General features: G+C 55.6%; 13 protein-coding genes across 13 annotated transcripts; 7 read left to right on the top strand and 6 right to left on the bottom strand.

Annotated features, from left to right (window-relative positions):
• Positions 1 to 746: 746 nt before the first annotated feature.
• Positions 747 to 4,184, bottom strand: BU26DRAFT_520970 (Thg1-domain-containing protein). The gene is made up of 7 exons (XM_033829416.1): positions 3,673 to 4,184; positions 3,467 to 3,556; positions 3,140 to 3,271; positions 2,964 to 3,008; positions 2,688 to 2,860; positions 2,368 to 2,561; positions 747 to 2,320 (listed from the first exon to the last, which is right to left on the bottom strand). Exons 1-7 carry the CDS (start codon positions 3,684 to 3,686, stop codon positions 902 to 904), a joined length of 2,067 nt encoding a protein of 688 aa, XP_033681516.1. The 5' UTR covers positions 3,687 to 4,184; the 3' UTR covers positions 747 to 901.
• A 755-nt stretch (positions 4,185 to 4,939) lies between these two features.
• BU26DRAFT_566880 (LNS2-domain-containing protein) lies at positions 4,940 to 7,159 on the bottom strand (the record flags this gene model as incomplete). The annotated part of the gene is made up of 1 exon (XM_033833589.1): positions 4,940 to 7,159. One exon carries the CDS (start codon positions 7,157 to 7,159, stop codon positions 4,940 to 4,942), a length of 2,220 nt encoding a protein of 739 aa, XP_033681515.1.
• A 908-nt stretch (positions 7,160 to 8,067) lies between these two features.
• BU26DRAFT_460327 (uncharacterized protein) lies at positions 8,068 to 11,891 on the top strand. Its single transcript, XM_033825033.1, has 3 exons — positions 8,068 to 8,252; positions 8,318 to 8,511; positions 8,558 to 11,891. The coding sequence occupies exons 1-3, from the start codon at positions 8,128 to 8,130 to the stop codon at positions 11,713 to 11,715; spliced, it is 3,477 nt and encodes a 1,158-aa protein (XP_033681514.1). The 5' UTR covers positions 8,068 to 8,127; the 3' UTR covers positions 11,716 to 11,891.
• A 147-nt stretch (positions 11,892 to 12,038) lies between these two features.
• Positions 12,039 to 12,824, top strand: BU26DRAFT_507097 (TFIID-31kDa-domain-containing protein; the record flags this gene model as incomplete). The annotated part of the gene is made up of 1 exon (XM_033826975.1): positions 12,039 to 12,824. The coding sequence occupies one exon, from the start codon at positions 12,039 to 12,041 to the stop codon at positions 12,822 to 12,824; it is 786 nt and encodes a 261-aa protein (XP_033681513.1).
• Positions 12,825 to 13,068: 244 nt separating this feature from the next.
• Positions 13,069 to 13,991, bottom strand: BU26DRAFT_460323 (uncharacterized protein). Its single transcript, XM_033825032.1, has 2 exons — positions 13,731 to 13,991; positions 13,069 to 13,665 (listed from the first exon to the last, which is right to left on the bottom strand). The coding sequence occupies exons 1-2, from the start codon at positions 13,891 to 13,893 to the stop codon at positions 13,376 to 13,378; spliced, it is 453 nt and encodes a 150-aa protein (XP_033681512.1). The 5' UTR covers positions 13,894 to 13,991; the 3' UTR covers positions 13,069 to 13,375.
• A 115-nt stretch (positions 13,992 to 14,106) lies between these two features.
• Positions 14,107 to 15,146, top strand: BU26DRAFT_520965 (3-hydroxyacyl-CoA dehydrogenase type-2). The gene has a single exon (XM_033829415.1). The coding sequence runs from the start codon at positions 14,263 to 14,265 to the stop codon at positions 15,049 to 15,051; it is 789 nt and encodes a 262-aa protein (XP_033681511.1). The 5' UTR covers positions 14,107 to 14,262; the 3' UTR covers positions 15,052 to 15,146.
• Positions 15,118 to 15,994, bottom strand: BU26DRAFT_541633 (U3 snoRNP-associated protein-like protein Utp11; the record flags this gene model as incomplete). The annotated part of the gene is made up of 2 exons (XM_033831607.1): positions 15,118 to 15,936; positions 15,983 to 15,994. 2 exons carry the CDS (start codon positions 15,992 to 15,994, stop codon positions 15,118 to 15,120), a joined length of 831 nt encoding a protein of 276 aa, XP_033681510.1.
• A 585-nt stretch (positions 15,995 to 16,579) lies between these two features.
• Positions 16,580 to 17,073, top strand: BU26DRAFT_566874 (uncharacterized protein; the record flags this gene model as incomplete). Its single annotated transcript, XM_033833588.1, has 2 exons — positions 16,580 to 16,857; positions 16,911 to 17,073. The coding sequence occupies 2 exons, from the start codon at positions 16,580 to 16,582 to the stop codon at positions 17,071 to 17,073; spliced, it is 441 nt and encodes a 146-aa protein (XP_033681509.1).
• A 191-nt stretch (positions 17,074 to 17,264) lies between these two features.
• BU26DRAFT_566873 (uncharacterized protein) lies at positions 17,265 to 18,541 on the top strand (the record flags this gene model as incomplete). The annotated part of the gene is made up of 4 exons (XM_033833587.1): positions 17,265 to 17,317; positions 17,367 to 17,444; positions 17,491 to 17,500; positions 17,606 to 18,541. The coding sequence occupies 4 exons, from the start codon at positions 17,265 to 17,267 to the stop codon at positions 18,539 to 18,541; spliced, it is 1,077 nt and encodes a 358-aa protein (XP_033681508.1).
• Positions 18,542 to 19,308: 767 nt separating this feature from the next.
• BU26DRAFT_487651 (uncharacterized protein) lies at positions 19,309 to 20,786 on the bottom strand (the record flags this gene model as incomplete). Its single annotated transcript, XM_033825954.1, has 2 exons — positions 19,309 to 20,077; positions 20,143 to 20,786. 2 exons carry the CDS (start codon positions 20,784 to 20,786, stop codon positions 19,309 to 19,311), a joined length of 1,413 nt encoding a protein of 470 aa, XP_033681507.1.
• Positions 20,787 to 21,755: 969 nt separating this feature from the next.
• Positions 21,756 to 23,828, bottom strand: BU26DRAFT_566871 (HET-domain-containing protein; the record flags this gene model as incomplete). Its single annotated transcript, XM_033833586.1, has 2 exons — positions 21,756 to 23,320; positions 23,375 to 23,828. 2 exons carry the CDS (start codon positions 23,826 to 23,828, stop codon positions 21,756 to 21,758), a joined length of 2,019 nt encoding a protein of 672 aa, XP_033681506.1.
• A 1,268-nt stretch (positions 23,829 to 25,096) lies between these two features.
• On the top strand, positions 25,097 to 26,200 carry BU26DRAFT_520962 (uncharacterized protein). Its single transcript, XM_033829414.1, has one exon. It carries the CDS (start codon positions 25,227 to 25,229, stop codon positions 25,854 to 25,856), a length of 630 nt encoding a protein of 209 aa, XP_033681505.1. The 5' UTR covers positions 25,097 to 25,226; the 3' UTR covers positions 25,857 to 26,200.
• Positions 26,201 to 26,363: 163 nt separating this feature from the next.
• On the top strand, positions 26,364 to 27,285 carry BU26DRAFT_507090 (uncharacterized protein; the record flags this gene model as incomplete). Its single annotated transcript, XM_033826974.1, has 2 exons — positions 26,364 to 26,513; positions 26,626 to 27,285. 2 exons carry the CDS (start codon positions 26,364 to 26,366, stop codon positions 27,283 to 27,285), a joined length of 810 nt encoding a protein of 269 aa, XP_033681504.1.
• Positions 27,286 to 27,576: the final 291 nt, after the last annotated feature.

Here is a 27,576-nt window from a genome sequence, read left to right as displayed (position 1 = left end):
AAGAACAAAAGGAAGAAAGCCGCAAAGGAGGCGGAATTGGAAGCTAAGAAGAAGCTGGGCTTCACATCGGACGCTCTCTTCTTTGAAGACACTGAGGGCGACGCAATCATCGCGCAAGCATTGGCCCCTGTCACATACACTCCCCTCCCCGATGGTTCCTGTCCGCTCGACCCAACCATCTGGGAAGGCCGCGTCGTCAAGGACCTCCCAAAAGAAGTCCGTGCAGCGCGCCGCAAGTGGCTCGAAGAACGCCGGCGCCAGAAGAAGATTGCCTCGGGTAAACTCAAGGAGAACGGAAAGGACAAGGTGTCGCGCCAGCAGAAGAAGATGGCGGCCATCGGCCACATAACGCGCGAGATCCTCCAGGAGATGGGTGTCCCCGAGGGCGCGACGAAGGAGCAGAGGAATCTGGCTAGGAGTCGCGCCAAGAAACTGATGAAGACACAGAAGAGGGAGAGGACGCACAAGGGTGGCATTTTTAAGTTGGTGGAGAACAAGAAGGGCAGGCATCGGGCTAGTGAGACCATGAAGGCGAGGGTTGCGGACGCGGCTGCGGAGCTCAAGGGTGTTGACCCAGCTACTCTTGCTGCTGCTGGTGGGATTAACGCTATTGCTGCTGCTCATGCAGCTAAACTCTGGCGATCTTAGACTTCGGAAAGTGGCCACGTTGATGGAGTGTAGATTTCAGACGAGTTAGTAAGCGTAGCATGTGGGCGTCTATGGGCGAGGTTAATCCATATCCATTTGAGCCTTCCGTTCCCTTATCCTAGGTTTGAATACAAGAGTGAAGGAGAAGAAGATAGGATGAGATGTATGCTCACTACACCCTCCGGCCATGCATGCATGTACGAGCACTACCAACTCGATGTCATAAAGAAAAAAAGGTCGTATACGTCGAACATCAACCTGTTTTCCCACTCAGTATCCACGGCCTCTTTTCCCAAAACTCATCCTTGATAATATCCACATGCTCGGTCACAATCCGCGCCTTCGTCCTCTTCTTCCTCTCCTTCTCCCTCTGCGTTTTACTCATTTGCGCTATCGGTGGCCGGCCTTCGTTCCCCTTCGTGCCGGCCGCCCAGCCTCCTTCTTCCTCCGCAACCTTCGCTTTGCCTTTCTTCTTGTCCCCCTTCGCAGACGTCTCTGCAGGCGTCCAGTCGAACCCCGCGAAGCGATACTTCTCCTGCTGGTCTTTTGAAAGAGCTGGTGGGGAGGACGGGAGGTACGAAGACGGCGGCGCGGAGTTCAAGCGCGAGTGCGAGCGTGCGCGGCGCTGTGTGGATTTGCTCGGCACGACGGGGGGTGGGGAGAGGGGGATGACGGGGTTCGGGATGACGGTTTCCATCTTGCCGTGGTTGGATTCGCGGGATGCGGGTGGGGAGGAGGTCCATTGCGGGGGCTCGGAGCCCATGACTGCGTGCCGGGTTGCGATATCGTCTACCGGCGGAGAGGGCAGCTCTTTCATGGTCTGTAGGTGCGGGGGCGGGGAGACCTTCGCGCCTATTCCTGTTCCTACTGTGGTCGTGAAGGCGTTTTCTTTTTCGTCGGAGTTGAGGTGGTTGCAGGATTTCTGACTGGGGAGGGAGAGTTTGCGTGGCTTGGCGTTCATGGGAATGGAGGAGATGCGTAGGGGGATTTGAGGGGGGCCGACTTCTAGGATGGAGAGGCTGGGACTGCGTTTTGGGGCGGGTTTGGAGGCGGGTGGTGCGCCTGTTGTTGGGCGGGAGAGGGAGGCGGATGCGGAGTGTGAGAAGGCTTTTGGAGGTGAGTTTGGTCTTGATGTTAGATTCGATGTGGGATTCGATGTTGTGCGTTTCGGAATCGGGCTACTAGGGCCGGCTACTTCGGGTGACGGGAGGGGAGAGGTGTTTGTGTGTGCCGTAGGATTCGGCGGGTTGAGTGAGGGCGGAGGCCTCGTGCTGGGTTTGAGGGTTGGTGGTGGTAATGGCAGGGGAGTCAGCATGGGAAGAGGTTGCCGTGACGCGGAGCCATTTTGAGGTGGGGCGACAGGAACAAAGGTCTGCGGATAGGAGATTTGGGGGTTTGTCGGTAGTGGATTGGAGACGGTGGGTATCGACATTGCGGGCGGAGAGGGCGGAGGGGATGGAGTAGTCGAAGTAGAGAGGAAGGTTGGACCCCGAGGCGTCGTTACCGTCGAGTTACCAGAAGCCGGTGAGTCTCGGAATAAGTCGGGGAGAGTGCGCTCCAGTGGTTGAGACATGGGCCTGGGTATTGACCTCTGTGGCCTTGTGTGAGTTAGGGGTGGACTCTGGGCTGTTCGCGGAGGAACAGGTGAAGATTGTGTCGAGGTGGGGAAGAGCTACGAGAGTCAGTAGCTTATCGAGAGGAGTGGAAGTCCAGGCTTACATCTCGGTATAGCACGCTGCCCTTCTTGAATATTTCCGGTTCGTTGTTATAGTTGATGCCAAAGCGAGAGAAAAGAATCTCGTTCTTATCAGAAGACACGGTGCCTGAAAGTTCTTGCTCCGCTGCTCGAGGTTCCATTCCACCTTGCTGAACGAGAGCCCAGAAGGTCGTGTTATAGAGGTTGTTGATGTGGCCTATGCGGAGTCAGAAAGGGTAATCAGCGTCCGATGTCTGACGAGAGGTAGAACTCTTTGAGGCAATAGTGCTGACATTTGGGACTTAAAGCGTTGACGGGTCAGGAACAGGAATGGGCGACTTACAGTCAACTTGTCGCCAACTCATATAATCCCTCAGTATGGCGTCACTAGGATAGCAGACTGCTCGTCCATCAAAAGAAGGGAGCGGCAGCGTCAGCTCAGTCTCCGGGAAGTAGTCCGGCCAGCGATATACATAATGAGCAGTGAAGGTCGACACAACCGTCGAAGTTAATTTGCTAAATATATATCAGCAAGATCAACGTTCCACCGCAGCAACTCAGCGTACACTTCCCCAAAGAGAGGGTAATGGTGGGTGGGGGTTACAGAAAATATTCATACCTGGCTCGCCGCTCAAACAGGTTGCAGTCTTTGTGGAAGACGAAACTGTGTAACACGTCAGCTGAGGGTGCCCTCGAAACAGAACCCACGTGCAGCTCAGCTCCCTGATACCTGACAAATGCCGATCTCTAATATCTCTGGAACGTCTTGTTGTCGAATGGGAGTTGATAACGTACCTGAACTCATCGCTGTTGCCGTACGCCAATACCAGATCCGGCAGTTCTTTCATGACGGCCTCCGCCGCGGCATTCATGAGATCCAGCGCACGCCGGTCATTGGGCTTGACGAACTTGTACTTCGCCGTGAGCCTGTTTGCGCGGACATTTTAGTTGGAGCTGCCTTGGAAAGTGGTCCTCGAAACGCGGGATTGGGGCGAGGCCGTCCGAGTATGCGGCCGCCATTACATGAAGGGACAGCTGCAGACGGCCCCCAATGACTCCAAAGACGATAGGGTGGCCATGCGACAGCTCGAAGAATAGAAGACCAGAACCGAAGGGACGTACTTCGAGAAGCCTCTGCCATCGATGCGCACCACGATCCACGTTTCGGGCAGTAGCACGTCCTGCTGCTCAAAAGAGCGAACGTACTCGTATCTAGCTCGTCAGTCAGTCCAGTCGCGAAGCTCGCGCTGAGAGCTCCCCTCCCTGCCCGCTAGCCAGCTCTACGCCCGAGCGCGCGCGGCAGCGCTTGAGACGCAGCAATAACTTACTTGGAATTAGCCATTAAGTCCGCAGCGTCACCGTCGCGTGCCCGCAGCGTGGTACAGCATCCTACGCGCAAAAAAGGGTTGTTGAGACGAGTTTCGCGGAGCTTGGTCGAGCTTCGGCGAGGGAAGAGCGTGGAAAGGCTGACGTGCCGGGGGGTTCGCCGCTAGACGAAAGGTTTCAGATCGCGCATGTTATGCGCCTACCTGGGCCTATATATGTGAGGGTGCCCGATAGCCCACTGCCGAGTCTGGGATAGGGGGTTGCTGTTGGATGCAGCGGAGTGATGCGGCTCGCCGTGTAATGCTGCTGTTGGCCCGGCCCGCCTCCGCAGTTCAGGCCCCGGCAAACCACACGCCGTCCGTGAATGAAAGAAACAACCTTGCGGCCGCTTTCTTTGCATGAATGTTCTTCGCGCTAGCGAAGCTGCCGCTACGAGAGGGGAAAGGCGCCAGGAACAACGCTGATGTTAGCTCAGCCCAACCCGAGTGTCTTGGCCACATGCGCTATCACTCAGTTGCGCCGGCGGACTGTGACCGAACAGAGGCTCAACCCGCCGGTTTCAAGCCTGCAGGTCGAATGCAGCGGAGGGGCGCGCAAAGCAGCATAGTGCAGCCACGCTGTCTATGCCTCATGTACGGCTGGGGGCCAAAGCCGGCATCACCGCAGCTCGAGAGCGATAGTTCCTCGAAGCCACTCACACCTAAGCAGCGGACGCCTGAGTATGCCAAGCAGAGTCTACGTACAGTAGGCGAGTAGATCCTACCTAGGTAGGTCCTCTAGAACCTTTTTTCCAATATTGTACGAATCATGAGCCCTGGGCGTCGCTATCGATACAAGTAGCGCAGGGACGCCCGCTCATCGTGAACATAAGATTCAGTCGGCTTCCGCCAAATGTAGATCCAGCATGATTCAGGACCATTCCAGATAAGCACTGCCCGGTTCATGAGGAACTAGGTACTCCACACTCTCAGCCTTCTCTCCCGCATCCCCGCCCCGCGCTTTCTCATAGCGGATAGCTGAGACCCGATGTACAGATAAGGTTGATACCGAGAACGAGATCAACCACGACAGAATAATGGGCTTCGCGTAACGAGCAATAGTTGATATTGCTTCCGTTCTCTTGTCTACGTAAAGTCCTACCCGCCCACAGAATGAACTCTGTTGGCATGCTGGATGCGATCCAAGACCACCCAAAACGCCCACGCCATGCTATGCTGTCTAACTTGCCACTTTTCAACGCCTACCCTATGCAGAAAATGCCAGAATCCGCTACCTCCTCGGGCTGGCTTGCGGTGTGGGCGTCTGGGCCTTCAGCTGCAGATCGGCCAACTGCTCAGTGACGCCGTCTAATTCCCGTGTTGGTGTATCGGCTTCAGCTTCGTCTTCCTCATCATATTCTTCCTCGTCTGATACTTCGTCTTCCTCATCTTCGTCGTATTCGTCGCCTTCAACACTTTCGACAATCGAGTCCTCAAGAGTGCCGGTCTCGTCGACGGATTCCTGCGTCATGTAGCTCGCCTCCAGGTCCTCCCCGACCTCTGAGCCTTCGTCTTCGCTGCGGACGCTGCCGCCCCCTATTGCATTTTCGTCCTCATCCTCGTCCTCGCTATCGGTGAAGTCTTCAATATCAAGAGGCCTCTGTCGCCAATAGTTGAAGTCGGTGAAGTCTTCGCCGCCGGGTGGGACGAGCAAACCGGTAGGAGGGAAGAAGTGGTCAACAATTTCGCGCATGCTGGCATACCCAGTTTTATAACTGTTGAGCGAGAGAACATCTAGGCTAACTTCCGCGTTGGAGTTGATAGTGAAGATTCTAGTTGAGGGTATATTCACTGAGCGGTAACTGAGGGCATCGGTAAACCGGTTGCCGAATCCGGCGTAGAACGGTGTCTGTCCCGGAGGCTTTCCGAACAAGCTCATTATGTCTCTTAAGCAGGCCATCTTGAAGACCTCAGGCTTCCTAAGGTAGATTTCTCGTCGCAGAGCGGCGATCGTTCGGTCAGGGCTCATTATCACGGGTCCCTTGGGCAGTCGATAGCCTTCCTGCATCACACCGTTCAGGTATGCCCTCGTAGTGTCTGCCTGGCCTACTGATCGACTCGTGAGGTAGAAGATGTTGTAACCGTTGTTGACGATGTCGGTATATAGTTTAGCCACTCCCTGGTGCGTCCAGTCTCTGCCGATCATATTCAGCACGTGGCCAAGAGCGTCAGATTTGGTGATGGTGCCGTCGATGTCGGAGATCACGATGGGAGTATCGTGCTGCCAATAGAACATGTAGGCGGTACAAGTCGAGCGGTTGACGGTAAAGCTCATGGTGTTCGACCCGGGCTTCAGGTCCAGCGCTTTGAGCTGGTCACTTGTCAATCGCAGCGTTTTGGCGTAGCTCCTTACCTCGCCACCCATTTCAGGTGACTGGGGAGGAGTTGTTAGGCCAATGGCACTGTCGGAGTCTCTGCGGATGGGCGGGGGAAATTCCGCTGTGGCCTCGCTCTGCGCATCGTCGCTATGGTATCCGGGGTCCGATATGGCGTCCGTTGACCGCATTCCATCCTTGCTCAAAAAGTTCATGGATCTCTCGGTAGCAGCCGCCTTCGCTTCTTCGCTGCTATAGATCCACAGATTCCCGTTCTCATCAGCGCCGATCAAGGCACCGATGTCATAGTTGCCCTCCAACTCGTCGGACAGAATTTTCCTCGCAATGACTTCTGCGCGCAGCGCTTCCTCATCACTGCTCTTGTATCCAGTCATATCCAACATTAAATCTCCGCTTTCTGTGACCTTGTTTGGTATGTTTGATGTGAATAGTTTCTTCGAGAGGTTGATGGCCCGGGCCATGGCTTCGTTCGGGGACACCGGCGGCGGGCTAGTTGAGCGTCTTGAATTATTCCACGCGGTTGCTTCGTCTTTACTAATCTGAATCGGCCCATGTTCCTTCTCCTCAAAAGATTTGGCGAATTCGGCCTTTGCGGATGGCAAGATCTCATCACTGCTGGAGCGGTGTACTTGTATTCCCGACCAGTCGCCCGACTTGGGGCGCTCGGCGAGGGTATCGGTCTGTGGCACTGCGCCGACAGAGGTCGCTCTTCGCATCGAGCCGGCGCCATCGAGCTCAAAAAGCTCTGGCTCAGGAAGGGCAGGGGTGGGTGTTTCGACAGGCTTCTGCTCGGGGCTGGAGGCTGGGGACGCTAGCGGTGACGTCTGAAGCTCTTCGGGGATCGCGGCGGAGGTTTCGAAGACGAAGAAGGCTTCCCCGCCCTCTCCGAGCTTCATAGCATAGTCTTGCTTCGCATCGTTGACAGTAAACTGCACCTTCTTGTCTGAAGGGCGCAGAATCTGATATTTGCCAAAGCGGACGTGGAACGGGGAGCATGCCAGGGTTCCATCATCCTGCTCGACCACAATAACATCGATGGCGCCGCTGAGAGTTGCTGGATTGATCGAGTTCCAGCCCTTGGATACTGTGCCAGTGATGGAGCGCACGTAATTCATCTCCCCTTCGTCCCGGCCCGGAGGCGCTCACGCCGGCGCTTCGGGCTGGATCAGGGAGAAGTTCGCCGTGAAGTCTGGGAGATCAGGTATGGCGACGAGGGATGTATGATATCTCGGTTGCGAGAGGATACGAAGGCCTACTTCGCCGGAAGGGGTCTGCCAGAGGGAGTATACGTGTCTCCGGTGGTTGAGAGCTGGCGGCGCAAGGGTATGGTTCGATGGCACGAGTGGCGGCGCGGACGGCGGGTGCGTGGCGTGCTACGTCTAGTGAGAATTTAGTCTGAAGGGAAGTTTGCGCCGCTGAAGCTTGAATAACGGTGCAGATTTTGCGGGGAGGAATTGGGAGGGAGGCGCGACGCCCTTTGAGACGTGCGTGCCTGCGACCAAGGTATGCGGTCACCGACAGCGAGGGATCACGGACCAGCTATGTCATGGTCATGGGATTCACATGAAGCTTGAGCCGGAGCAAGGCGCCATGTGTGAAGCAGGCGGGCAGGATTCAAAACTTGTGAGGAAACAGAATTCGCACATGCAGCGCGCGAGGCCTCGCATTGGAGATATGTTTGCACTGTTGGGATGCAACCGGCTCAACCATGGCTGCGGAACGCGCCTTATCAGACGTCTGGCGCAACAGCGTCCGCCGCCCACGGATGCGTCTTCCTGCTAGTTGCAGTAGCGCAGGACGAATGCCAACTGACCCTCGTGTTTCTCTCCACCAGAAGCAGCGCGCGAGACGTGTTTCACGGCCGTCGGTCCTCGGAATCCTCATGGAGCAGCGCTAGAGATGCGGCGGCGGCGGGCCCCAAGCGTGCAGCCAGCGCCAAGGCCGCTATACTGCTTGCAGCTCGGCCCGACTCGGCCATTATGCATCAAACTCGCAAAGTGCCCGCCTGCTCTCCACGCCGCAAGCCGCAGGCACCTGACATTGGAGACGACAGCCAGGCCGGTGACGCCTGCACCCCGTCTCCATGTTCCCCCAGACCACCCACTCGCTCTACTGGCCGCCCGATGTCGCCCGCTACAACATGGAGGCCCTCGTCTTCCTGTCCTCCGGTTGGCTGAAGACGGCCTGCGTGCTCTGCGCTCTCTTCTGGTATGGCTCGATATATTCAAGCACAATCTTATATACGCGCCATGTCTGACTTTGTCAATGTGTAGGGTTGCCTTCCGCGCCTACCGCGTGCTCTCCAAGCCCGTCGAAGAGCTTGTCAACCTCCTCGGTCTCGAAGTCCCGGTTGCGCCGCTGGTCTCGCTCGCAGGTATCAAGGCGGATGGCGCCCTGCTGCACTGGAAGCCGCCAGACCATCGCTCGTCGGTCGTCAAATATGTCATACGCATCAACGGCATCGATAGTGGGTTGCTCTTCCCGTCCACACCCTCAGAGCTGACGAAATGCAGTTGGCGATGTATCGCCCCAGGAAACATCCGTGACAATCGAAAACCTCCAGCCAGACCACCACTACGTGATTCGCATTGTCACACTCAATAGTGCTAGCTTCCAGGCTCCAAGCCTCCCCATCCGCCTCAAGACCCTCACCGCAGACTCCGAACAATTCTATGGCTCCGCGCCGCCTAAGGAGAGCCGAGATAGCGGACACGATGATGAATACACGCCAACGCCCATCATTCGGCCAAACAAGAACCTGGTGGATATCATGGTCCCTCCGCTGGTTGCGCCAGTCATGGCTCGGGAACACAGCAATAGCACATCTCGCGCAAGGCGATCGGAGACTGGAAGGCGCAACTCGCCAGCGTCACAGACAATAGAGCAGGCGAAGTCAGCACAAGAGGCAGCAGCCTCCATGGAATCTATCAAGCAGCTTACAGAAAAGCTTGACAGTCTTCGACGGGAGCTTGATGATATGGAACGGCAGATTCAGGATGAAGAAGAGGAATTCCAGACTCAAAAGGCGATATTGGTAGAAAAACGGGACGAGAAGAAGGCGGCGCTGAAAGAAAAGGAGGACGCAAGCCGCGATCTAAGGAAAGAAGTCGCAAGCCTGGAACGTGCAAACGCCTCAGCCCAAACACGGAGAACGCAGCAGGAGAGGCTGCTACGTCAGAAGGAAGCCGAAAGGAAGAAGCTGAAAGACGACGTTGCGCGGTGGGCACGAGAGGCCGGTGAGTTGCGTGCTGCTGCGGAGCGCATTCAGACGGAGCGGACCGAGTATGAGAGCGCCTCCGAGACGCGGATAAAAGAGATGAAAGACAAGTATGCAGAAGACATACAGACGAACAAGAGTTTGGAGGAGGTCATTCGTGAAAAAGGGACCCAGATTAAAGCTCTTGAAGAGGAGAGGAAGAAGCTCGAAGAAGGGGAGGAGGGTGCAGATGCTCAGGAAGGATCTGAGAACGCTGAGGCGGACGAGGATAAGAGATGGCTCATTACATTACCGAGCTTACAGCAGCGTTATGCCCAGGCATGGGCGCTCTTCACCGAGGCCGAACGTGCGAACCACGAAGCTTCAGCGAGGTTGCAATATCTGCAACAACGCCGCATGAGCCAACCGCAGCTCATGTCCGGAATATCCCAGGAGTTCGTTCTCACAAGAAGGAACAGTCAACGCTCGCGGCCGCTCAGCATGCGCGAGCCTCTGACGTCTGCAATCCCTGGTGGTTTCGTTCACTCTACAGCAGCGCCTTTCAACGGCGGCATAACCACGACTTCGCCCTCATTCGCCTCGGCCACGCCCTATTTCAACCCCGTCAATGGCATGGCCATACCTCCTCCGAGTGCTCAGGCTTCGTCCTTCTCCCAGGCAGAGATAGATAGTCTGACTGGCGGAGCACCGATGAGTCCTACGGCTGGGGCCTTATTACCTTCCGGCTTGTTCGGGGATGACACAGGTTTGACAGATGCCGAAGATGAGGATGATCCAGGGCCCCCACAACCGCCGCCGGACCCCTCGCCTAATCTTCGCAATGTTCTACCTGGCCTGGGAGCACCTGGTACACTGGATCAAATACAGAGCCCCAGTTCGCCGGTGTCTGTACAAAGTCGCTCTCCTAGTGCATTCGCAAGCCCGCGAGACAGTGCCGGTCAACTTGCTTACTACCCAAATAATGAGAACGTGGTCGACAGCGACAAGCGCTCGATACGGTCAACGTCCAGTTCGTTCAAGAATCTCCCCCAGACTACCCGGTTCGGCGGTCTGTTTGGATTGAGCAGGCAGCGCGGTAAGACTCTGGACCAAGGCCCTCCCTTGGGCTCTCTGAAACTATCCCAAAGCCAGTCCTTACCTAGACAAGACATTGATGGCTTGGACCCTATTGGGTCGCAACGACGGCGGGGTAGCCATTCTGGAGGTGCATGGTATGACGCATTCATGCGGACGAAGACACAGCCTGTAGAGTCATCGAGTAACCCTAAACATGTCGCCACGCGAAAGCGGGCATTTAACATGTTCGGGACAAAAGGTGACCCTTGGCTGACATCTGCGCTAGGACTCGGCGATAGACCGTCCTCACCTCGTCAAGGATCCACTCAATCCGGCGAGGCGAATGTACTACCAAGGCCGTCAACAGAGAGTCAGACACGGTTCGGATGGTCAGTCGATGCTTTTGGTGCGCGCAGCAGCCCGCTTGGGGTGGACTGGAGCATGAACAACAATAACTCCACGTCCTGGTCGAGAATGCCTTCACGCAGACCTTCGATGCAGCATGGCTCATCGGCAAGCCTGCTTAACGAAGGTTTACTGCATGGCGATATTCCGGATTTCCCGTCAACCACTCGATCTCCCACTCAAGCACCTATCGGTACGAGGCCGCAATCATCTGCATCTTTTATACCCCCTCCACCTGTCCCCCCCACGCCACCTAAACAGCTGAATCCAACTGCGGCGGCTTTCACAAGCATCTTTACGCGCGGGAAAGAGACTGACGAGGACAAGGCCGAAAAGGCTCACAAAGCAGCAGAGAAGGCGGCGGAAAAGGAAGCCAAGAGAGCTGAGAGGAAAGAGGAAAAGGGGAAGGAAAAGAAGGCAAAGGCCGAGAAGGCTGACAAGGCTTCTCGCAAGGAGAAGGAAAAGCTGCTCGCATCCGAAGTCGCTGCTCACGATTCTGGAAAAGACACCGGCTCTCCCCTGGATCCACGACGCTCAAGGGACAATCGGTCCATATCCACCGCGGATATCTCAGATGCTTCTCCTCGCGAGTCACTAGAGCGATCTATCTCGCAAACAACGTCGGAGTCGCAGCCTCCTGGCGCTTTCGGCAAAGAGACGTTCATGCAGAAGCTCTCGCGAAAGAGCAGCACGAGCCAGTTCCTCCAATTCGGAAAGGCAAAGAGCTCGCTGTTCTCCAAGAAGCCAAGTGAGGTGGTCACTCCTGATGAGATGGATGAAGATGCTGGGGCTCTGTTGGCAAGGAGCACAGATAGTCCCGGTGCTAGCCCGTCTATTGGCACACCCAAGGACAAGAGCAGTGCTTTGAGTTGGAGCTCGATCAAGCGCATTGGGAAAAGGGGAGACAAGACTCCTAGTCTGCACGAGAGTATTGCTAGCGAGGCCACGGGCGATGAGGACGATGGAGTGAGTGAAGGTGGTGGTACAGCTTAGAGGGTGGACTAAAAGCCGTGCATCTGGCAGATGCCCTGTTCGTGAGCCGAGTCAATGAAAAAAAGGTTATTTTTCAGCCTATTACCCTCACTCATTGCAAACCTGCTTTGAGGTAGCCCAACAAGTAAAGTATTCATGGCTGCTATGGGATTTTTGCTGTAGGTAATATCGCTTTCACATGTCGCTGCTCTCGCTGGTGTAAGTTCATTCAGCCCTGTAGAATGCCAAGGCCCCCGAGCTCAAAGCTCCGGCCGCAACTTCACTCCGGAACCACAAAGACCATACCAACCACACATTCACGCCGCTTCCTAGACCCGCGCAACATGGCTTCACCCGCCGCCGCCGCAGAAATGCAAAACGGCATATCGACCCCGCCCGCGACCGCGACCGGCGCACCGAACCCTAGTCCCCCAACCGCATCCTCCACAGTACCCAACACGCAGAATTCACAGCAAGCCACCCAACTCAACGGCACTACAACCGCCTCAATGAGCGCATCATTCCCCTCCACCTCACTACAAGACAGCGGAACGACGAAACGGCCCCGCGATGCGCGCCTCATCCACCTTATTCTCGCGAACATGGGCGTGCACGCCTACACAGAGCGTGTGCCGCTCCAGCTCCTCGACTTCGCATACCGGTACACGTCCGGGATATTGTCTGATGCGCTGGCGTACGAGCCACCGTCGCATACGAGTTCGGGTTCGAAGAAGGCCAATAAAGAGGACGACGGAGTGAGTTTAAATGCGCTGCGGACGGCGGTCGGGGCGCGCGCTGCGCAGCAGTTTAATCCTGCGCTGCCGAAAGAGTTCATGGCCGAGGTCGCGGCGGAGAGGAACCGCATTGCGCTGCCGCGGGTGGAGCGCGAGTACGGGATGCGGCTGCCGCCTGAGCGGTACTGCTTTACGGGCGTGGGATGGGATGTTAAGGAGAGTTGGGAAGAGGAGGTCGAGGCCGATGAGAGTATGGATATGAGTGCGGGAGTGGGCATGGGTGGGCCGGTTGGTGGTGGAGATGCGGTGATGGGCGGCATGGAGGATGAGGAGGTAGATGCCGAGGAGTTTGAGGCAGCTATGGGCGGTGGGGATGCGAATATGACGAATGGCTGAGGATGCAAAAGGCAAAGTGGAAGGCAAAGAAAGGATGATCACCAGGGACGGCTGCTCAGGAGTACGGCCGGCTGGCTCTGGCTTGGAACGGAGCATCCACAAAGCATCTTGCACGTCACTAAACCCGCAAAGGCGTTGAATGAGGTCGGTTCGTCTTAAACCGCGGGCAGCGGGGAGCAGCATTTTTGACTCTTTCGGAGTTGACAGGTTATAGCATTGCAAGGCGTTAGGTGGAGGATTAACTGGGGGTATACCAGAGCTGAATTCTTTTTCCATACCAAGCGTCTACTTCCTAGATGCTCAAAAGGTCTCGAATATCGTACAACAATATTTTTGCTCGTCGCAAAAAGCGTCTCTAGTAATACAGCGCGCTCATGCGAAAAGCCCGCGGAACGCTCGTGCTATACATCCCATCCAAATACGCCATGCCAATGCAATCCAATCGAAATCAACCTCCTCTTTTCATTCCCTTCTCCCCTCTTCCTTTGTGACCTCGTCCGGGGAAAACCTAGATTCGCTCGATCCCGATATTATATCACCCACTATCTTCGCTACCTCTTCTTCAACTCCTCCTCATGCACCTCCACCCTCTTCCCCTGCAACTTCCCCTCCTCATCCAGCCCCCACCACTCCTTATGCTTCCGTCTCCCCTCCTCTATCTTACGCTCCATCTCTTCTCTCTGCCTCTTCCTCTCCCCCGCCAACTGGAACCACTCCGCCCGCGCCTTGTCAAACTCCTCCTGGTTCTGGTACTGGATCATGCAGTTGTTCATCGCGAGTTTCTGCTGTCTACACGCCCACGCCATTGTGAAGGTTCGGCCGGTTGCGCAGGTTGCAAAGGCTGTCGGGCAAGCGTTAGCGCGACATGGTGGAGGGGAAGGTTATGGGAGATGGAAGGCATCGTACCTGCGATTTCTGAAGCGCATTTCGAGCGCACGTTTTTGTAGTACAGGTCGCGGACTTGCTGTTCCTGCGGCGCGGAGAGTGGTGTGGGATTCGAGGGCAGCTTTTTGCTGGGGAGGCTGGTTGCGGGCGGTATGCTGGGTTCGGTGGGGGTCGCCATTGCCATTGCGAAATGCGTTGATCTAGGCGGAGTGTTCCGAGGGGTCGTATGGATTGCGTGGACGTGCAATTGCGGGTTTGCGGGCGCCGGAGCTTGTAGAGCTTGGGCGGTGGTGGTTCGAGATTGAGAGTGTTAGGGAGCAGTTGAGGGGATTGGGAGCGGTGATGTCGGAGGTCGGAGGGGCGTATGGGCACATGTTGAAGTTGCTCGGCTTTGCATCTTACACCCCACTCATTGACGCTACAGATTACTTCGACTTCACTGTCTCGCTCATATTAAGAAGCAGCATCTGCCATCGATCTGTCATTGAGAATCTACTACGATACTTCTGCCTATCCTCGAGCTTCCGCATCCCTCTCTCTCTTCACCCTCACGATGAAGATCGCAGAACGCACGTACGTTATATCAGGCGGTGCATCCGGCCTCGGTCTCGCAACGGCCCGCGACCTACACGCTCATGGCGCCTATGTCTCCCTCCTGGATCTCAACAGCGATTCCGGCTCTAAAATTGTCTCTGAGCTCGGCTCGCGTGCGAAATTCTTCGAAGTAGACGTCTCCGATACCGATTCGATCGCAGAGGCAATAAAAGGCACCGGAGCATGGGTCAAAGAGACAGGAAAGGACATCGGCGGGGTAGTGGCTGGTGCTGGCGTTGGACTACCGGGGCTGATCATTGACAAGAAGAACGAGCCTATTCCGATATCGAGCATCGACTTCGTGCTCAACATTAACCTACGGGGAACACTGGATCTTATTCGCCAAGTGTTGCCGTATATGACGACCGCGAACCACGAGGGACCAGACGGCGAGCGAGGTGTGATAATCATGATTGCGAGCTCGGCAGCGTTCGACGGGCAGATGGGACAAGTTGCGTATGCGGCCAGTAAAGGTGCCGTGGCGAGCTTGACGCTGCCACTTGCGCGAGATCTCTCCAAATACGGCATTCGCGCTGTTACGATCGCACCGGCGTTGTTCGACTCGAATATGACAAAAATGCTGAGCAGCAAGGTGAAGCTGAGCTTGATGAACGCGATGGAGTTCCCCAAGCGAGCGGGGCAGCCGGAAGAGTTTGCGAGGGTTGTGAGAGATTCGGTGGAGAATAGCATGCTCAATGGGACCGTGATACGGTTGGACGGCGCCATGCGGATGCCGGCGAGATTGTAGAGATATGTAGAATAGCTATGTTCCCTACAACATGGATTTGGTCATGCTTTTTGGGAATCGGCGCGCTCATCGCTTCCTCTCCCGAATCTTGAACTTGACGCCATGCTTGTTCGTTCCGCCCACGGTGTTGTTTATCTTCGCTCGCTGCCTCTCCAATTCTTCCTCTGCGGCCATAAGATCGCGCTCGCGAACCTTGAGAGCATCTAAGTGTGCTGCTGCCCTTTGTTGAGCCCGCTCTCTCTTCTTCAGGACCGCCCGTTCTTCCTTCTCCGCCAGGTGTATAGCCTCATGTTGTTTCTTTGATAGCTTCTTCGGCCGCACCTCCTCTTCCTCGCGGTCGGTATCCCGCTGTATAGCATCCTTCGTTCTCCGTGGACGATTCCATGCTCTCTCCGGCCACTCGCCGCCGGTGCCAAACCACTCTTCTTTATCAAACTCCTTCTGTTCCTCCACGTTCCCTACATATAGGATATGCCTTGCTTTCCTGCCCCCTTCGCCATCCCGCAACACCCTGACTTCTTCGTCTTCTAAGACCATCTTGTGCTCTAGCTCTTCTCTCTCTTTCCTAACCATCTGCAGCATCGTGCGTATGTATCCCGCATCCTGCGTCTTCAACAGCTTGACCACATCAGTGCTCAATGCCTTGTTGCCCCTATCTGCGACTTTGCGGCCTTGCGAGTCGACCTTGCTGCTCATCATGCCGAAGGAGAACTCATCGGGGTTGCGGTCCTTGGCTTTTTCCTTGAGGATCTTGAGTCGCGCTTTCTTTTGTTTATGGTCTGTCGCACGGGACTTGTAGTCTTTCCGCTTCTCCAGAATACCCAATCGTGCTCGCCCCTCGGGCTGCGATCGTTCCTTGTGGTTTCTTCGTTGAACGGCATTTCTCTGCTGCTGTTAGTTGCCTGGTTTTTATCTGGGCAAACGAGCATACCATTGACGACATGATGGGCCACAGGGAGGAGTAGCCCGGATGCTATGGTGTTACTTCCAAATCGGTTCTTTCGATTTCGAGTTCGGGGTCGGAGTCATCTGCTCTTTGTGTCTCTGTCATAGTGGGAGAGGCCGTGGACGTATTTTGGAGCGAGCTAGGCTAAAAGTGGCTTAGTGCATCACGTGCTATCGCGCACGGCCTGCTTAGGCAACCACGCTCTTGCGATAGTTTGAAGTCGGGAAATAAGCGCACAGGCTCATGCACCCAAAACATCACCACAACGCCTGTATTATACCTTTATATAGCTATTTTCCTATAGTAAATAGAGTTTTAAAGGTAATTATTTAAATCTAAGATAGCTAAAAACTCTAAAATAGACACGTTGGGTGGTGTTTTGTGTGGGCTGGGCGATTTTTGGTGGTGCAGGCTTATTTCCCAAGAATTCGCTACCGCAAGAGCAACGAACCACCATGTTGGTGTTTCAAGAATTAGCGACGCGTTTCTTCCACAACTTGCAACTTCGATGCGCCTTTCATAACATCCATTCTGGCAGCCCACGTTGACTTCCACTCCGCATTCGGATGCGCCACTTTCGCTATGGCTTCCGATGGTGACAGCGAACTCATCAAGCCCGGCATCAGCAGCAAATTCTCTGAAGAACATCCATCTACGACAGAGAATGGAGGTTTCCTAGGGACAGTTGTCTGCTTTCTTGACGGCTCATACTGGAAGCTGACTCGGACGCTATCGCGGACGAAGTATCAACAAGCGCAACCGCCCTATGAAGCCACGCAGGTGTTCGCCTGTATTTGCCTTGAGGACCCAGACAAAAAATACGAGGGTATAGAGGAGGCTGTGATCAAAGTGAAGTACCAGTACGATACTATGCCTTTACTCTGTCAACATGCTTGCTAACATTACACGTTAGAGTCCAAGGTACCTATGAGAACAACCTACACTTTGAGCGGGTGCTGCGGCGGCGAGAGAAGGCGATGACGTCCCGAGACCAGGGCTCTGACAAGGAAGTGCGAGCTTTCGAGATTGCGCAGCAATATGTGGACTTCGCCACAGCCGGTCGACGTGCCAAATGAGGCTACTCTGCATGAGAGGGACGCCCTCTATCATTTTTGGAAAATGAAAACCGGCAACGTGCCACACCTTCTGGCTGCGGTCCAGGATGTCTTGGAACCTGGAGTAGATGAACAAGCTATGGTTGGGGGCTATGTGGTCTTCATCCTTATGACCAAAGTTCCCGGGAAGCCGATCGTTGACGAATACTGGGATGTGTCTCGCCGAGCGAGACGAGATTCGCGCAGCGTTTAAAGAGGCTTTGATGTAAGAAGTATGCCTAAAGAAACCGTCCATACCACTGACAAGAGGACAGCAAGGTGTGGGACTGTTGGATCGACCCGCATGACTCTGCATTGCGGAACATCATGTGGGATGAAGACGAACGTAAATGGTAGGCCACATGCAAAATCATTAAGCTCAGGCTGACAGGCTGACAGGCTGACGAACGTACTAGTTATCTTGTCGACTTCGAGGATTATGAGCTCTTGAGTCCCGGCACGGATTCGACGAGTATGTGGACAGAGCAAGACTACTACTATTGGGACCTTGCAGAAAAGTGTCGCCCCGGATAAGGATACGGCCAGCACGCCTACGCATATTGGCAATACGGTCAAGATCAAGGTGGAGGATGATGATGAGACCGGGATAGGAAAAGTGAGGGGGGAGGATTGTGATGAAGCGCAAGGACAAGAGCAAGGTGAACCAGAAGGGGACGTCTTGTTCGAGCATCGGCCCGCACAGCTCTCGCTTCTCCCCGATCCTCTTCTTAAACGGATCGTCGATTTGGTCATTCAAGCTTATAAGACAAACGACATGTCTGACCCGGCTGCTGAATCGTGCTCACCCGCCGATCATGTGGAATCTTACTCTGAAATCGAAGACAGTCCTACTGATGAACCTACACTGACGCTGTCCAACTTTTGGGCCAACCAGAAAATTAGGGCATGGGCCGAGCGTCTATGCCACCTTCGGAACACCTACAATTTCTATTTCGAATGGAAGTCAGCCAAGCTCACAAAGGGTTATGAAGTGTCGAACGATGTGGAAAGATGGCTTGAGCAATCTCCCCACCATCGGGACGCAAAACAAATCAACATCACCCTATCATTCGATAGGATTTCCCTCGCCCAGGTCCGCATCACGCCCTACGAGCTTATGTGTAGGCTTACGTTCGGGAGACAGGAAGCTGCGAATGTCTGGATCCATTTCGTTGCCAGTGGATCTAAGCATAGCGTTCGCTTCGATCACATCGTACGAAGCTATTGGAAATCGGCTCACACGGGGTCCTGGTTGGATTTCGTAGATCAGCGCACGTACCAACAATGGGCGGTCAACAGGTATGGACAAATAGTCTCCGTTGAACTCCCCAACTTCGGACTCGAGCCTCCCGCCAAAAGGCGAAACGCGACTAAGCAACCCAAAGAAATGTCCGCCGGAGCGACACACCGCAAGGGACCGAGGGATACCAACCCCATACCCTTGCTTTGATGGCCGGTACGCACATAATGGAGTAGCAACGAGAAGGGCACACGTTGAAGGCCAGCGATTGTACGCTCTGTTTTCGTTGATCCTACAGTGGTTGACCGTCGGGCGCGCTGTTGCTGCTGCTTTTTTCTACGTCAACATATACCTAGGGTGTTTGTCCATCATAAAGTGTATCTTCTCGTGCCGGACGACAGGCGGTATTGCACAATCGACAGGGACGAAAACGTACGTAACCGCCTACGTGTTCGTTGGTACAATGAGTGTGCCTAACTGCTCAGCTACCGAGGCAGTTCCTACTTTGCGTTTGGGTGCGAGCGAAGTAGAGGGGAAAAGTCGAATGGGTCTGTTTTCACTCTTTGCTATACTGTATTTTATACCTAGTATGTCTCATCAAGTATCCTAAATTGAAAGAAAAGAACCTACCAAACATCCCCGCGTCTGTCTAAGAGTGCTACGTACGCTAGGATGTGGACGCCCCACGCCCTCAGCTAGCTGGATCATTGTAGTGCATCTGTTCCGGCGATTCCAACGGCTGACGCTCTATCCTTTATTCATCTTACTCAGCATTCGATATAGAAGGTCGGAGCGATCATGTGGTCTAACTTAAATCGACAGACTTTCAAGAGAGTAAACAAGTGTTGTAGCTTGATACAAGAGAAGAGAAATTTGCAGTTACTTGGAACTAGAACAACGAGGAAAAGAGAACTTATCAATCGAGCCATCATCCCATCTCAATCTTTCCCACACGCCCCTCCTCATATGTTGCTTCTCTACGCCCTTCTCGATCCGCCAGAGCTCCTCCGAGCCGCACCGCTCCCCTTCCTCCCGAGCCCCTCTTCCCCCCATCCCACGCCCTCCACATCCCTAAACTCAACAAAGCCAGGATGTTTCCACGCCGCGCCATGGACCTTCGGATCATCCTTCGGCCGGCCGTCCACAAACCTCCTCGCCCTCCCCCACCGACAACACACCCACCCATGCGTCAGTATGCGGCTCCTAATCCCCTTCGCCTCGCTCCCCTCCGCATACCGCACCCGCCACGGGTCGCTCTCAGACGTCTCCCACCCGCCAACGCGGTACGCAGTCACGCCGTCCATGATGGTGATTTGGGTGAGCGCGTCGTCGTTCTGCGCGCGGCGCTTTTCGTCTTCGCTGACGTGGGGAGGCCAGGTCTTGCGGTCACGCGGGTGCGTAGCTACCATGTGCGCGTGGTTGAAGCTCTCCATGTATTTGCCGCGGAAGTTGTCTTCTTTGAATACGGGGGTGAAGTAGTACACTGTGTGCGGGTCGACGCGCATGTGCAGGGAGAGGATGCCCGCGGAGGCGACGAGGTCGTAGAGCGCAGGATATATTTCGGTCGCGAAGTTGGAGGGATTGTGTTGTTTGAGGCGCAGGATTGGCTCGATGTGCGTGAAGATGGAGGCTACGATGATGTTGACGTGGGCGGAGAAGTTGGGTGGGAGGCGGAGGGTGGTAGTGGGTTTGATCACTGTGCTGCTTGACCCAAAGACGACGGATTGGATGTGTTTCGCGTAGGCGCTGTTACGCGCGAAACCTAAGGATTTGTTAGTAGAATGTTGTGTGGGGGAAGGGAGGTAGAGAACTTGCCGTCTTCATCCCTAAGCCGTTCTTGCAAGGTGGAGAGTGTTTCGAAGTCCGCCATGGTGCCGCCGAAGAAGGCGTGCTGGAAGACTTGCTCGACGAGCACGTTGCCAATGATAGCGCATACAAGCGCGCGACGTTGCTGCTCATCGAAGAACAAGTCGCGCCAGCCGTCTTGACCCCCTGGGCCACCTGATGCAACGCACCCAATGACCTTGATTGTCTCCGGCGTCATTAGGCGGAAACTGCGTGTCAATCTATCTTTGTCGTTGGATTCGAAACTGAAGAACTTCGTAGCGAAGCGCTCCATCTTGTCCATAATCTGCCAGAGGCCATCGCGGATCTCGGTGTCGCGGAAGGCGTACTCCGGCTCACCGAGCTCTTGTTTGATCCTTTCACGAGCTTCGCTGGTGGTCCTGTATCTTTCTACGATGCGTCGCGCGCGCGCATTCGGGTTATTGGTCCATTCATCGTTAAGCTTGGAGCCGCGTCTGGAGGGAGGCTTTGACACCGGGATGAATTCTGGCTCTTCAGGCTCAGGTGTCGGCTGGTACTCCTCAATCAGAGCGGGGTGAGGAACCGTTGCTTCATCACGTCGTGCTACCTGCTCATGTATGCCATGAATCTTTCCGGCAATGCTAGGCATGCCCGCCTTCTGAGCCTCCTCCTCAACGGTGTGCAGATTCTTCAAAAGATGCTTCATTCGCTTCTCCCTGAGGAGAGCAGGCTCGGCGGTCACCGCAGAGCTCGGCTTGAGTGACGATGTTCGACGAGGCTGATTAAAAACGGAGAAGCGTCTATCAGGCTGTATGTCCGAGTCCGAGCCGGATTCCTGCACATAGGTGGATGTGCCCCCAGCGAGAAGTACCGGTCGTGACATCCTGCGCTCCTGGGCTCTGGGTGATCCCTCGTAGAAATCTGCTTCTTCATACTCCTCATCTCGATAGCGGCGCTGTGGTACGTAAGACTGGCGCCGGATTTTGGACGGGCGGAGCAGGTCTTCGCTGGCTCTGCGCTTGCCTCGGCGACGACTGGGGAGAGACGGCTCCTCCGGTTCACTCGCTGAATGCAGCCAGGTGATTGGATTCCACCAGTCGGAAGGCATTGCTGCTTGAATGAAATGAAATGGTTCCGGTGGTGCGCAGTATTGATCTGGCTCGAGAAGAAGAATTAGTCGCTGCTTGCTTCCTAGTCGAGCCAATGCAAACGAGGTATTCCCTCAATTCTCAAGATTGAAGAGACGGTGCTGAAGAGACAGAAAAGAGTCTAAGAACCGAATTGTCTCGATTTGAGAGGATTTTTGTGTCCCGGATTTCTTTGTCCGCTGTTGCCGCATGCGGCGATTGCTGGATGAGACCGCCGGAACAGGCATGTTTGTGGAGCAACAAAGACTGGCAATCGCATTATTCTGAGTCACAGAAGCACAAAGATTCTGAGAGGAATTTCCCGCGGTCTAAGACATTCCTTATCCGTATGTCTTTGACACGGCGTGGAGTCGTAGAGTCGCATTCACACTGGCCTGCTGACTAAGCACATACTACAGAAATGCCACCGGGTTATTGAAGGCAGTAACGGAGAGGAAAGACAGTGACAAAAGAAATGAAACCTGCATTTGTTATCTGATCCTGATATGCGAATCGCCCTGATCGTCAAACCAAGGCGTGGTAGTCGTCATTGCACCTACCCCGACCCTCTCGAACGTATCATCTGTGACATCCAAAACCTGTAGTAAGAGCACTAAATCGTAATATACTTTCTTCTTGACGCCATCTTGACTTGGCAGAGGTACCTTCTTGCTCATTAGCCGTAGGCAGGTTACGTTGCTGCTAGTTGTTCGACCTTCGTCCAGGACTACCCAACCAAGCATGGACCCGTCCTGGGCGAGTAGAAGGTGTATCATATTCGAGGGCGGGGACGTAGGAGGGTGTCCTATCAGCGCTAGCATGTCGTCTGGCGTGGCGTCTTTCTCTTCGGATAACTTTGCGAAGGGCGCAGTGGTCGCGACCTTGCTTGCGGCGCCATATATGGTAAGGACTTTGCTGGTTTCATCAAAGCGAAACCCGTGGCACGTGTTTTTTGAGTGCTTGATGTCAAGAAAGCGAACTCCATGAGTGACGCTTGCCCACGTCCAAGACGGTAAATCGAGAGGACACTCCGCTCTCTCTGCAGCCCGGATGCAGTACCAAAGCAGTTGGTCCGGCATACTATTCTTCCACAGCCCAAAGCAGTAGACGTCGTAGACTCTCTTCTTACCCATTTCAGTCCGAAGTCCTTCCAGGGCAATGAGACGGTCAGCGGGCTTGGTAAGCAAGCGAGCTGAATACTTTTCTACGATGATCTTCCATCGGGGATTCCGAGCGGTTGAATGGAATGAGGCCCCGCTCTCGCGTTGGCTGACCATCTTGCACGACCATACAAGGCATGCGGCGGTGTAGAAGATGATCCGTCTGGACAGAAGCCACTCCTGGGTAGCCCAGGCACGGGTCGCGAGGGGGCCAGATTCCGGAGAGATGGAGATGTAGTCTGTAGGCAGAAGGCTGGCGAATATCGAGCCCTCATGTTGCCCAGTTTGCGATACATGAGGCAGCTCGATAGAGTGCGGGGGCGGAGAACGCGTGAAGAAGCAAGGCTCGCTAGAGTCAGGCGCATGAGACGCGGCAATGGTAAGGCGAGCATTTTCATACACGGCGCCCATGCGTGCTGATTCGTAGAGCCAGTCCGCATGAGAATCTTGGATGATACAGAGGCTGTCTATCCATATAAAATCAAAACCTAATCGGTGGCAAGCTGTGATGGCGTCCTGGTGGGCCTTGGGTATCTCGTCCCAGGAAATGCCAGCAAGGTGACTCTGGAGCGTGGATTGGGTAGTCATAAGAGGCAGCTTATGAGCCGGAGATCCCCAGCAGTGGCTTAAGGCAACATAATAACCAGTCTTGCCATTTGTTTCAATAAGACGCGGGCATATTGCCCCATCCGGGCGACTAATGTGAATTACTCGAGTGGGCAAGATTGGAGCGGTCGACTCATCGATTATGGTGCCACAAAACGTCTCTCTACAGGCTTGATGCCTCGCGAGACAAGCGCTCATCCAACGATTGATGAGATCGAAAGCTGCCGGGGAGTCCGAAGATGGTAGGGCTGGACGACCGATGACATCGCAGCTGACGGCAGCTGAACTATCTAACATGTGCTCAGTTCAGCAGACCATGTGGGATGAGATTAGGGTAGAGTTACCCCGTGGCGCAAATAGTCTGATCTGACCTGTCAAGACTCCATGATCGACAGGAACAAAGGCCTTGAAGCCCCTGACGTGCCATGAGTGCGCCACATCTTGCTCTGGAAACGCCGATTTGATGGGGTCGTAGTTTGGTCGGAGGTAAATTGGACTTTTGATCCAGTGATGTTTGAACTGAGCCATATCTCGCTTGCTGTGACTCGGTAGAGGAACGGTTACGTCTGGCGGTGAAGATGGGTTGTTGTATTGCAGAATGGCATCGATGATCATCCCACACAAGGGACACCCCTCCGCAGCTGATACCGGCAGCTGTCTGGCATCATGGAGGTGCACCATGCCTCGCGGTTTTGACTGGCTGCCCAGCTGCGCCCACCAATCTGGGACATGGCCTACCGGTAGTTCGCGGATCAGGTTGGGAATGTTGACATTCTGACAGGCCAGACAGAGCGCCATGGTCGTACGAAGATCTCCGTTTCGCCCAGGCCCCGTTCAGCGGTAGGTGGTAGACACTCCGGTAGTTGTAGTAGGGGCTTCCAATCACCCTTCAGCTTGTAGGACGGACGACTGTGGCGTTCATGCGGGAGCTAGCCACGCCGGACTAGGCTCCGGCTTCGACGAGGCCGGGGTCAGCTTGGGGGCGGCTAGGGCAGAGAGGGAAGAGTGGAATGAGAGGTCTTATTCGACGGCGGAGTATTGCAGCCCCTTCTTGGATAGTTCGAAGAAAGAAGCAAATGCGCCGCGATCCAGAGCATTGGATTAGGGTGAAGCAAAGGGGAAGGCAGCAGTAAGACGCCACATATGATAGCAGAGAGGAGGGCAGGACTTAGCAGCGGTTATTGGCTGGCGTCTCATGCAGTCTCGGGCATAAGGCTGGGTATTCCCACCACTGCGGATCAGCCCCGTTCGCAGAGTGGATGCGCTCCGGTCTGGCGTGGCACCACCAGAAGCTCACGGCTGAAGTTGCCCGGCAGGACCGACGATCCAGAAGCCGGCAGCCTCTTTATGCGCAGAGATTGAGGGAGTAGGCCCTCCCTTGACGGCTGGGCATGTGAGGGGCCGCTGGTGAAAATCAGCTAGCAATGACCCGCAGAGGCTCCAGGGCGTGCGCCGATCGCAGCAGAATGCAGAAGGTGAGCTGTGGAGCGGGCGAGGGCACGCGCGACAACGGAGGCCAAAGGGAGGGTGAGTGGTGGTGAGGGCGGCAGGCATGACGGCGGGAGGTGTTCTTCGGGTCTTCTAGCTGGCTTCTAGCGGCTCGGCGGCAGGCATGGGCTCGTTACCAGCTGCTCTTCAGCCTGCACATTTGCCGGGTGGGCTGGCGATGGTCCCACGCTGGCCGGCAGAAGGCGGGTGCGCGTGCGGCGTGCGACATGCCATGGCGGCGGGCGGGCGAGCACCTGGCCTCGAGCACTCGCCGGCCGCTCAGTGCGGGCGCTGGCTGTTGGGCGCCGGCGAGAGGGCGAGCGGCTGCAACAGCCAGCGTTTGAGCCGAGTCGTGGCCGGGTCGCGCAGCTCGATGGCGTCCCAACTGCAGGCCGTCGCCGTGCGCCAAAGCCGCCACCGAGGAGCAGGGTCGGCGGTGAATGGCCGCGGCGCTGGCGCGAGGCCCGTTTTTGCCTGCAGCGCCTTGCCACACTGGGCGCTGAGCCGGTCCCGCTGCCTTGGCTGGAGCCCGCTAAACGACGGCTTGTGCGCTGCCCGTTCTTATTACCCTCCGAGTGCCCACACTGCTGCCCGGCCTGCTTGCGTGCCGCCCCAGCAGACCGCATCCATTGTACTGTATATCGCCGTGCGGCCCTTGACGACCGTCCCACACAGCTTCCGCCGCGCACCCAGCTGCCCGCAGCCGCCATGGCCTCCATCTTCCGCGACTTTTCCTTCGAGTCTGCTCGCACCGCCGAGCCCGCGGCCGTGAGCGTCTGCCCTACGTCAATCGCACCCGCGCCGCCTCCAGCACGACTGCCAACGCCGCCGCCCTGCTCTGTCGGCGACCTCGCACACGCACTCACCCAGCAGAGCCTGCGTGTCCAGGTCGACCCGTCGTGCCGTTTTGCCTGCGAACCGCTCACGCCGCCAAGCGACGAACTTGCTTTTCCCGCCGAGCTGCTGGACCGACCCCAGCAGCTGGCCTCGCAACGCCTCGCCTCCGCAACCCTTCGAATGCAGCGGCAAGCCAACACCAAGATGCAGTGCACCTCGTCGCGCATCAAAGACATATCGCTGCTGGTGCGGATGATCGAGGAGCGGGATCAGTGCCGCATCTGCGAACCAAAGTCATCAACTCCGCCCTCCCCACCGCTATCAGACGAGGACGAGGGCGTCGACATGGAATACACGCCCTCGGATCCGAAAGACGCGCTGCGCTTCGAGCTCCCGTTCTGGCGAGCGGGCGAAAAGCCCAACAACAACGGCTGCGCCAGAGTGTCCAAGGGCGTGCGGATGCGAAAGAGGTCGACAGTGCCGAGGAGAGTCCCGAAGTAATCACGACTACTATATCTACCTATTCTTATCTTAATAGCATTGCGAGGGCGTTTGGGCTGGTTGTCGATTCGGAGCGCATTATACCACTGCTTTTTTATCGAGGAAGCCGCAGCCAGCGGCGACAAAATTGGGACACTGGGTTCGCCACATTGGAATTCGGATGCATTGGTTCGGCTGGGAGGGTATCGTGTCCGTTTTGTTCTAGAAGAGCTCCCGCAGCGGTTGAGCCTGGCATTGTCGGGTGCGATAAGCTTCAGCGCTGTCGCAGCCATCATCCATAGCGCAGTCGCCATCAATACGATTGCCTTCTATGCCATTCATCTCATTTTGGCCCTTATCGGGTGACGCGATCCCGTCTGCGCCTCGTCGAAATTGCGACGTGTTCCCCCACGTGACTGCGCTCCGAGACCCTGGCTGTCGGGACTTTTTGACACCAGCAGCGGGCAATTTCTGAATTGCTGGGACGCTCCAACCTCATCACCCTCACCCTCACCGTGACACGTCAACATGTCGGTCCGCCGCGCGTCTTCCCATCTCCTCGCACAGCGATCGGTCCATTTGCGCATCGTCCCGCGCCCGGCCAACCTCTCAGAAAGCCGCGAGATCCTCCGCGTGCTACAGCGCTTCGGCGAGATCAGCGTCTACAAGCACCTTCGGGTTTGTGCCCCTTGATCGACGAGACCGACGCAGCCACGACCCCAACCCCGATGCAATTGGCGTCTGAGTCTGAGTAAGGATTACAATGCTGATTGTTTTGCTTTTTGCGCAGTACGAGTACCACAATCCTGCGGACAACATTGCCCTGGCCATCTATCGGGACGCCGACTCCGCCCAGCAAGCGCTCAATGCGTCGCCCATACGATTCGCGCTCGAGAAGGTCGCCCCAAATGACGAAAATACACAATACAGCGAACTGGAAATAGAAGATGAGGATCAGATAATACCGCAAACACCGACTAAAGACGGCATCGAAGAGATTCTCCGCCCCAGCCAATTAGTCAACCGCACACTGTCCCACACCGATCTCACAACGCGCACATCCTCACCAGACTCAGAAGGCAACCCTCGATCTCCCTTCTCGTCGTCGGCGCCCCCGATGCCCTTCCAAGAGCCCTCCGCCCCCAAAGACACAATCTCAAAGTGGTTTCAGGTCACGGTGGACCGCTCGCGGGTCGTCCACCAGGACTTTGTCGAACGCCAGCCGTACTGGAAGCAGTTTACACCTATGAAGAGCATGGCGCAGGAGGACCTAGCAAAGAAGGTGCCGCACATCGGGCTGAGCGATGTGTCGAAGAGGCCGCCGCACGCGCATAGGACGCCCAATAAGGTGTTGAAGATGATGAGCCACTATGTGGAGAATAGGATGCCGAGTTTGGTGGATATGTATGAGGAGGGGGCGAGGGAGACGAAGGGGCAGAAGAGGCCCTAAACATGCCATTTCAGCTACAACGTTCCACAGGCTTTAGAAACCAATCACTTCCAAGTCACATATACTCGGATCCTCGACCTCGGTATTCCGGTCTTGCAGAAGCACGGTCAGCCTCTGCATGTCTAAATCCATAGAAGAGCAGTAGGAGCAATCTCTTCAATCGCTTTGGCGATGAGATGCCAGGCGGCCATGCCCAGTCCCATTCACGTTGGTATAATACGTCGCACAGCGCTCACAGACCATTTCATCAAAGAAGGCACGAATAAGCTCGTGCAAGAAGGCACCAAATCG

This window comes from Trematosphaeria pertusa, assembly GCF_010094035.1.
Source record: "Trematosphaeria pertusa strain CBS 122368 unplaced genomic scaffold BU26scaffold_10, whole genome shotgun sequence".
NCBI lineage: Eukaryota > Fungi > Ascomycota > Dothideomycetes > Pleosporales > Trematosphaeriaceae > Trematosphaeria > Trematosphaeria pertusa.
The sequence above is the reverse complement of the archived record's forward strand: the minus strand, read 5'-3'. Positions and strand labels throughout refer to the sequence as shown.

Coding starts and splice junctions, on each gene's coding strand:
- BU26DRAFT_520970 (XM_033829416.1), bottom strand. Junction 3,272..3,466: donor GATGGCAGAGGCTTCTCGAA/GTACGTCCCTTC, acceptor CCGCGCAAACAG/GCTCACGGCGAAGTACAAGT. Junction 2,861..2,963: donor CTGTTTGAGCGGCGAGCCAG/GTATGAATATTT, acceptor ATATATATTTAG/CAAATTAACTTCGACGGTTG.
- BU26DRAFT_460327 (XM_033825033.1), top strand. CDS start 8,128: ATGTTCCCCCAGACCACCCACTCGCTCTACTGGCCGCCCGATGTCGCC. Junction 8,253..8,317: donor GTGCTCTGCGCTCTCTTCTG/GTATGGCTCGAT, acceptor GTCAATGTGTAG/GGTTGCCTTCCGCGCCTACC. Junction 8,512..8,557: donor ACGCATCAACGGCATCGATA/GTGGGTTGCTCT, acceptor GACGAAATGCAG/TTGGCGATGTATCGCCCCAG.
- BU26DRAFT_460323 (XM_033825032.1), bottom strand. CDS start 13,893: ATGGCAATGGCGACCCCCACCGAACCCAGCATACCGCCCGCAACCAGC. Junction 13,666..13,730: donor ATGCGCTTCAGAAATCGCAG/GTACGATGCCTT, acceptor CTTGCCCGACAG/CCTTTGCAACCTGCGCAACC.
- BU26DRAFT_520965 (XM_033829415.1), top strand. CDS start 14,263: ATGAAGATCGCAGAACGCACGTACGTTATATCAGGCGGTGCATCCGGC.
- BU26DRAFT_520962 (XM_033829414.1), top strand. CDS start 25,227: ATGGCCTCCATCTTCCGCGACTTTTCCTTCGAGTCTGCTCGCACCGCC.